The 8,888-nt window shown below is 42.1% G+C and overlaps 1 protein-coding gene across 1 annotated transcript; it reads left to right on the top strand.

Annotated features, from left to right (window-relative positions):
* Positions 1-1,256: 1,256 nt before the first annotated feature.
* Positions 1,257-6,903, top strand: LOC109936808 (solute carrier organic anion transporter family member 1C1-like; the record flags this gene model as incomplete). The annotated part of the gene is made up of 4 exons (XM_020535402.2): positions 1,257-1,476; positions 2,294-2,387; positions 6,534-6,675; positions 6,771-6,903. Coding segments are annotated over exons 1-4 (533 nt in total), but the record flags the coding sequence as incomplete, so codon positions are not given.
* Positions 6,904-8,888: the final 1,985 nt, after the last annotated feature.

Here is an 8,888-nt window from a genome sequence, read left to right as displayed (position 1 = left end):
ATGCTGCTTGGCCTGCTGTGTTCATCCAGCTCTACACCTTGTTGTCTCAGATTCTCCAGCATCGGCAGTTCCTACTATCTCTGAATGGATGTTGTCCTGATCTTGTTGCATTTGAACATGGACTGCTTCAATATATGAGGAGTTGTGAATGGTGCTGAACATTGTGCCATCAGTGAACACCCCAACTTCTGACCTTATGATGGAGGGAATGTCACTTATGAAGGGGTAGCACTGTGGCTCAGTGGTTAGCACTGCTGCCTCAATGCCAGGGAACCCGGTTCGATTCCAGCCTTGGCTGACTGTCTGTGCAGAGTTTGCACATTCTCCCCGTGTATGTATATGTTTCCTCCGGGTGCTCCAGTTTCTTCCCACAGGGTAGGTAGATTGGCTGTGCTAAATTTCCCAGTGTCCAGGGATGTGCAGGCAAGGTGGATTAGCCATGGAAATATAAGATTACAGGGATAGGGAAGGCAATGTCCCAGACCCCCACCCCACACACCAGGCCTTGTTACCACACAACCTGCCACTACACACCCCCTGTGGCTAGTCACTAACAGTCCCCATTAACAACTATTCACCCTCCCAGGCTGATCGTTAGCAACTCCTTTGTCTGTCCATCTGTCTTTCTCTCTCTTTGGGCTCTATCTTATCATTTACTCCCTACCCCACCCACCTCCCTATTTTCTGCATATAAACTGACGTTTTCCCAGCCACCATCAGTTCTGAGGAAGGGTCACCGGACCCGAAACATTAACTCTGTTTTCTGCTCCACAGATGCTGCCAGACCTGCTGAGCTTTTCCAGCAACCTTGTTTTCGTTCCTGATTTACAGCATCCGCAGTTCTTTTGGTTTTTATTGGGATAGGGTAGGCGTTGTTTCTGGGTGGGATGCTTTTTGGAGGGTTGGTGTGGATTTGATGGGCTGGATAGCCTGCTTCCACACTGTAGGGATTCTGTGAAGCGACTGAAGATAGTTGGGAACAAAAACAAAGCTCAGCAGGTCTGGTAACATCTGTGAAGGAGAAAACAGAGTTAATGTTTCGGGTCCGGTGACCCTTCCTCAGTACTGTTGTTGAAGATAGTTGGGCCGAGGGCATTAACCTGAGGAACTTCTGCAGAGATACCCTGGAGCCCACATGATTGACCTCCAATCCCCCTCTGGGTCAGGTACGACCCAACATGCAGAGAGATTCCTTCCCTCCCCCGATTTCTATTTATTCTAGATTTGCTTGGGCTCCTTGATGCCACACTGGATCGAAAGTGGCCTGAATGCCCAAGGGTTGTCACTCTCACCTCCCTCGTTTTCAAAACTTATGCCAGAATGTTTTTTTTTAATCATTTGCTCCCAAGCGGAAACTGAAAGTTTTAATGATTATAGCAGCAAGACTTTACCTTTAATTGGATTACTAACAACTGCAGCAGTCCCTTGCGAAACGGACACAGCAGCTTGTGTGAGGAATTTACACAGACGTTTCAGGCAAGTTAGAAAATGTAAAATCAAAAAAAAAACAGAACGTGCTGGAAATAGTCAGCAGCGCTGGCGGTCTCTTTGGAGACAGAAACAGAGTTAACAGTTTGAGTCCAATATGTCTCCAAGTAGCAATTGTATATATTTTTTTAAAAATATCGTCTAATGATGTGCGGGAAGGTTTCTGATTGAGATTGAAGAGGCGCTTGGTAATTATTTGTCCTTCCCCAGTCCCAGAAGCTTCCCAAATGCATTTAAAGCCCGCATTGGGTGAGTGTCGTTTATTTTGCATTTTAATCAGGAGTCTCCTTCCTAACTGAATAAAGATTCAACAAGAGGTGACTAGTTTTGAGATTGTTACTTTTCTGCTTATAAATTCTGTGTCTTTATACTCTGTCTCTCTCACTACACCTAAGGAAGGGGGCGAGCTCCGAAAGCTTGTGCTTTCAAATAAAGCTGTTGGATTATAACCTGGTGTGTGTGATTTTTGATCTTGATCACGAATGGTATTGGGAAGGGTTAATGTCAGGATGTGGATTTCGGCAGTGTGGGATGGCAGTGTGTTGATCATTAATGGTAGTGGGTTGGGTTCACTGAGGGAGTTGGGTCAGCACCAGGAGCTGTCAGCCTCTCTTTTTGACCAGGACTTCCAGCAAGCTGAGGTCTCAAGTACTCACTAGTTAGATTTAATCATTTCACTGTATTTTGCCTACTCGTGTGTTGACATCTGCCTTGATTTATTTACATTTATAGAAATTGCTTCTTCACCGAGCGCTAGCACTGTTCCCACACTGTGAGGAATTGTCCACTTTCTATCACCCTACAGCTTCACAATGGAAACTTCACTCAAAGGAAAAGTTGCTTCGAAGATTGAGTTCCCACCCGCAAATGAGAAACACTCCCGACTTAATAATCTGAAGGTATGGAAATATTGGATGCTCTTGTCAAACTCTTTGAACCCCCTTTGGTAAATGGACTCTTAAAGCCCCAAACCCAACATATAGACCTTTGTCCACTTAGCATCAGGCGCCATCATGTCTGTAGATTTTTATATAATGCTGCAAGCAATATTATTTGTATGTATAATATGTAAAACATGTCTGCTTGTCCATGGTTTGTTTTTATAACCAGTAGTTTATATTTGTGTTACGGTGTTTTGCTAAATAAGTTACCACATCCCCCCTGTAGTTTGTTCAGTGTTAAAGTTCAGCGCTTGCACAACCAAAAGCAAAATGTGTTTGCTTTGAGAGCCCTTTTTGTGCCAGAATAAATCTGACATCAAGGGTGATCGAATTTGAATGTGGCAACACAAACTTCATTGAACTGCTTCCAACAGTCTGCAGGGTCAACCAGGGGACAATCATATACACAATAAGAGGTCATTTGGTCAATTGGTCAATTGTGTTAGTGCCTGACTGTGTCCACTCTAAGTTCAAACTTGACTGCACAAAATAAACCTTGGTAGTATCTTAATTCAATTTCCAGGATGTCTTCCTGTTGACCAGAAACTGAACTGGGCCAACCATCTAATTAATGGGACTACTCTGACTTGGTTTTTGCTTCATAGTATTGAATCCATGAAAAAAGAGAAACAATTTGAAACTGTATTGGCCACAATATCAGATACCTCTAGCTCTGTGTAGTAGCTGTTTTTAATCAACTTGTTTGGAGATGTTATGATGCATCTGGAGCAAATGGAACTTGAACCCAGACCTCCTTATCCAGAGGTCGGGTCACAATCACTGCACCACAAGAGCCCTAGCTGAATTCCACTACCTTTTGAAACTAGTTGCACTGAATCAACTAACAGTTTTTCTAAATTCCTATTGTAAGGTTTCTTGTGACAAAGTGAGAGTGTTCCAACCTTTGGAGCAGGAAAGCCATGTTAAATTCCCACCTGCTCTAAAGTAAACAGGTTGATTAGAAAATATCTAAATACAGGCAATACCTGGGTCATGAACAGATTCTGTTCTGGAATTAATTTGCAAGTCAGTTTGTTACCAAGTTGGAGCACCATGCAGGACAATATAAAGTAACTGTTCATAAGCACAGGAAAAGTTTGCATGTTGGATCTTTAAAATTATACCCCTCTTTGGGATTATGTTCATAAGTACAAGCATTTATAAATTGGCCAATCATAAATTGGGACCTCCCCCAGTACATATCCTGTGCAAATTTCTCATAAACCTGAATATCAGAGCTTTAATCTGAGTAGCTTAGTTCCACCTTCTTTCAAGGCCTTATCATCTTACCAAGCCTGGGCCAGTGATTCTTTCCCAATATTGCATCCCCTATCTCCAGGATTTGAACGTACGCCCAGGATCACTTTCTGAGAGTATGCAGATCTGCTCAGGCTACAGCAGAAGATTCATCAAATCTGGTTAACTGTTCATTGTATTATTCCTGCTGTTCTAGTGGGCAGACGACAGCAGCTTATCAATGGTATGCATCGGCAACCAAAGAAATTCAGTCCAAACTTTGGCAAGCAAATTTTTGGATGCGGAAGGCTGCATGCATGCCATTCACTTTATTTAAAACTTAGAGTCTGTCTTTGAAGAATAATTTTGGATGGATAATTTCAGATCAAGAGTAAAGCATAGGTATTCTGCCCATCCCTTTTTTCACTCGTCACTCTCTGAGGGTGCGCCATTTGAGTTTCCAGCCTCTTTGCCAATGTTTTAGAGAGTCTGGGGACCTTTTGTACATCAGCCTGTCAATGGGTCCACAATGGCCAATCATGTAGAGTCATAGTCATAGAGTCAAATAGCACAGAAACAAACCCTCCGGTCCAAACAGTCCATGTGAAACATAATCCCAAACTAAACTAGTCCCACCTGCCTGCGCTTGGCCCATATCCCTCCAAACATTTTTTATTCATATACTTATCCAAATGTCTTTTAGATGTTGTAACTGTACCGACATCCACCACTTCCTCTGAAGTTCATTTCACACAGGAGCCAGTCTCTGTGCAAAGAAAATTTCCCTTTATGTCTTTTTCAAATCTCCTCTCACCTTAAAAATATAAGCCCTAGTTTTGAAATCCTCCACCCTAGGAAAATCACCTGCCACTCACCTTATCTATACCCCTTATTATTTTATAAATTTCTATAAGGTCACCTCTCAACCTCCTAAGCTCTAGTGAAAAAAGACTCAGCCTATCCAGCCTCTCCTTATAACTTATGTAGAGAAGACAAAATATATTCCTATATTGTCAAATTGGGTTAGAGTATAAGTTTAAGGCCATCATACTTGAATGAGGCAATATAGAGGGCAGACCTTGAATTCTGCTCTGTATTCTCACCACTGAGGCTCAACTTATAGAGGATAAAGAGACCTGTGAAAATTTTAGAAAAAAACATTTGACAATATGTCTAAGCAAAAAATATTTTCTTAGACGTAATGGAACTTAAAAATGTGAGCGCGCACTAATTGCTGTCACAGTCCGACCCTTCATTATTTCCCTCATCCTCCAAGAAGGACAAGTTAAATGTGACGTTTACTCATTCATTTACTCACTGCTGGCTGGGTCAGCCCTAGTTTCCCATGAGAACATGGAGGTGAGTGGACTTCTTGAACCGCTGCATTCCATTTAGTGTAAGTTGACCCACAATGTTGTTAGGGAAGAGATCCAGGATTTCGACCCAGCGACACTGAAGGAATGGTGACATCTTTTCAATTCAGGATGGTGAATGGCTTGGAAAGGAAATTCCCAGTCATGATGCGCCTGTGTATCTGCCAGTCCTGATTTACTGGATGACAGTGGTTGTGAGTTTGGTAGGTGGCCAGATGGTATACACTAATGCTATTGAGCTTTGGTGGCGGTGGGGGTGGATGTTTGTGAATGTGGTGCAAATCCAGCAAACTGACTTGTCCTGGATGGTGTCAAGCTTCTTGAGTACTGTTGGAGCTTCACCCATCCAGGCAAGTGAAGAACATTCCATCACACTCCCGACTTGTGCCTTGTAGATGATGAACAAGCTTTGGGGAGGAAGGAGTTCAGTTTCAGGATAAGTAGCCTGTGACCTGCTCTTGTAACCATCGTATTTATATGGCTATTCCAGTCCAGTTTCTGGTCAATGGTAACCCCGAGGATTAGGGTTTGGGGAATTCAACAATGGTAATGCTATTAAATGTCAGAGGGGGTGGTTAGATTCTATCTTATCAGAGGTAGTCATTGCCTGGTACTTGTGTGGTGTGAGTGATACCTGCCACTTATCAACCCAAGCCTGGGCATTGTTCAGGCCTTGCTGCATTTGGACAGAGACTCCTTCAGTATTGAAGGAGCCATGAATGGTGTTGGATAATGTGCATTCATCAGCAAACATCCCCATTTTTACCTTTAGGGTAGAAGGAAGGAAGTTCATTGAAGCAGCTGAAGATGGTTGAGCTTAGGACTCTACCCTGAGGAACTCTGGCACAGATATCCTGGAGCTGACAGGACTGAACTCCAACAACCACAACCATCTTCCTTTGTGCTAGGTATAACTCCAACCACTGGAGAGTATATCCCCCGATTTCCATTCATTCTAGTTTCGCTAGGGCTCCATAATGATCATTGACACTTGTGTGGTGCTAATGTTACCAGGCCAGAAATGTTGCCCACTACTGCTGATGGATCAAACAGTCAATGACGCCATAAAACATGTGCAAGAACCCAACTGAAAACAGAAATGTGTGGGGGTTGAAAGACAAGAGAAAAGATTGAGAAATATTCTCAAAATCGTATTTGCAAATCTTACTTCTGTGGAAATGCATTTGTACAATCCAATCAGCCCTGGGAATACCTGTTTATATGCATAGATCTTTGCCTAGAGCACTGCCCCAGAACAAGCAACAAGAAATTAAATAGTGCACTAAATGGCCAAATATCAGATGAAATGTGTATCAGCTTCTTTTCCCTACTTTGAGCTGGATCGGGAACATGACTCTTCATCACTGTAGCATTATTTATCCTGACAAAGCAGAAGGAGCTATTCTTTTTAACATGGAGATATGTTTTGATGATTTCCGATTTAAATTAACAAAACCAATGAGCATTTATTAACAACTATCTCGCATTTTCATAGTTATTTCTTGCGGCCTTGTCCTGCTTGTACTTTGCAAAAGCGTTATCAGGGAGCTATATGAAGAGTACAATAACGCAGATAGAGAGACGCTTCGATATTCCAAGTTCACTCATTGGTGTTGTTGATGGAAGTTTTGAAATCGGTGAGTACTGATCCAAAAATTCTCAAACAGAACAGAAACCAAACTTGCATGTTATTAACAAGATGGTCTACTTTGTTTATCTCTTTTTGGCTAAGGGAACCTGTTGGTGATTGTATTTGTGAGCTACTTTGGAGCAAAGTTTCACAGGCCCAGGCTAATTGCAATTGGAAGTGTGGTAATGGCTATTGGAACTTTTTTAATAGCTTCACCTCATTTCTTCATGGGACGGTGAGTTTTTAAATTATACAATGTGTTATAAATACACGGTCACATGCAGGCATACATTTACAACGCATACATTTTGTGTATGTTTAATTATGCAGAATGATAGAGCTCTGAAGCAGGCTATTTAACCTGTCATAATTCAGCTCTACATTTCTGAACAACTACATTCCTCCTATTTTTCACCAAAGCCTCACAATCATTACCAGTTAAATTATTTATCCAATTTGCTGTTGAAAATTACTACAGAATCTGCTTCCATCTCCTTTTCAGTGCATTCCAGATTGTAACTTGCTGGATAATCTTTTTTTTTCCTTTTATTGTCTCTGGTTCATTATCAAGTTAATTGAATCTGTGTCCTTTGGTTAGTGATCACTCTGACAGTCTTTCCTCATTCACTGACTTTGAACATTGTTCTCCTTGGAGCAGAGTACATTAATGCTCAATTTCTGTCGTTATTTTGCACAAAATAATCACAGCAACATTCTAGTAATCCTCATTTGCACACTCTCCAGTACTTTTGTGATCCTTCCGATAACATAATGCCTATAATTGGCTGCAACGATCCACCTACTGCCAAATATTTGGATTAGACTGTTTTGAATTGTCTTGTGATTCTGGACTACATAAATGGAAGTTGCGGTTATGATGTATTATAATCATTTAACCCAACTTTCTTTTTATTCTGTACAGTCTGCCTCTGTCAATAAAGATAAGGATCTTATATGCCTTTTTGTTGCAATCAGACCCTAGGCAGTGTTCCCCAAGTTATGACTGTTCCATATGAGATACCTCAAATCTTTAAGATCCCGGGTGAGAAGGGATGAATTAGCTCCCCTTTAATCACTTGCTTTCCACCCCGTCCTCTCCACATTTTGTGGATACCTTTTTCTGAAACCAAATTAATTTTGTTTTACGAGGAACTAATTCAACCAGGCACTCGTGAGTTAACAGAAGACTGAGTTATACGTTACAAAACTCAAAAAAGAAATAATAATACAACACGCACACACAGGTTAGAAATAAGATAATCCACGCAAAGATAATCGTTGTACAGATCAGATTGGTTGGCTGAAGGGCCTGTTCTTATGCTGTACTGTTCTGTTATGTTTATGAAGAGTAGAAAGTGCCATGTTACTAGTCGAACAGTTGATGTTAGGATTGTTGGCTTCACGGTTATTTTTCCTTTTGACTGGTCAGTAATACTTGTTAACACTCAGCAAGAGAGTTCTTCTTGTCCTAAGATAACAAGGTGTAGAGCTGAATGAACCCAGCAGGCCAAGCAGCATCAGAGGAGCAGGAAGGCTGACGTTTCGTGCCTAGACCCTTCTTGTCCTGTTCCTTTTTGACTGGCTTGCTGGTTAGTTGACTTCTCACACTTGGAGCAAGAGAGTCCTGTTAACTGCAATGCAGGGGTGACTAGTGGATGGATCTTTGACTGTGAGCTTTACGGCACACTAGAACTTATTAGTAAACAGGAATATACACAAGCACGCTTTCTTCGCCAACAAACACAGATCAAATCCAGTCCTATTCCAGTCCCCACCTATAACTCTTTTTCCAGTGTATCGATGATATCATCGGTGCTGCTTCTCTCTCTCGCCCAGAATTGGAAGAGTTTATCAATTTTGCTTCCAATTTCCACCACATTCTCACTTCCACCTGGTCCATCCCTGACTCCTCTCTAACCTTCCTTGACATCTCTGTTTCCATTTCTGGCCACCAATATCCACTATAAACTCACCGACTCTACATCCTCTCACCGCACTTCCTGTCAATACTCTATTCCATTCTACCAGTTCCTCCGTCTCCATCACATCTGTTCTGATGATGCCAGCTTCGAAAAGGGGGCCCCTGAAATATCCACCTTCTTCCTCAACTGAGGTTTCCCCAGCACCATCGATGACAGGGCCCTCAGACAGGTCCGACCGATCTCCCGCACTTCAGCCCTCACCCGCTCTCTTCCTCCCACAACAGCGATAGGTCCGCCT

Source organism: Rhincodon typus, unplaced genomic scaffold (assembly GCF_021869965.1).
Source record: "Rhincodon typus isolate 14 unplaced genomic scaffold, sRhiTyp1.1 hic_rhity00006020, whole genome shotgun sequence".
Lineage (NCBI taxonomy): Eukaryota > Metazoa > Chordata > Chondrichthyes > Orectolobiformes > Rhincodontidae > Rhincodon > Rhincodon typus.
The sequence above is the reverse complement of the archived record's forward strand: the minus strand, read 5'-3'. Positions and strand labels throughout refer to the sequence as shown.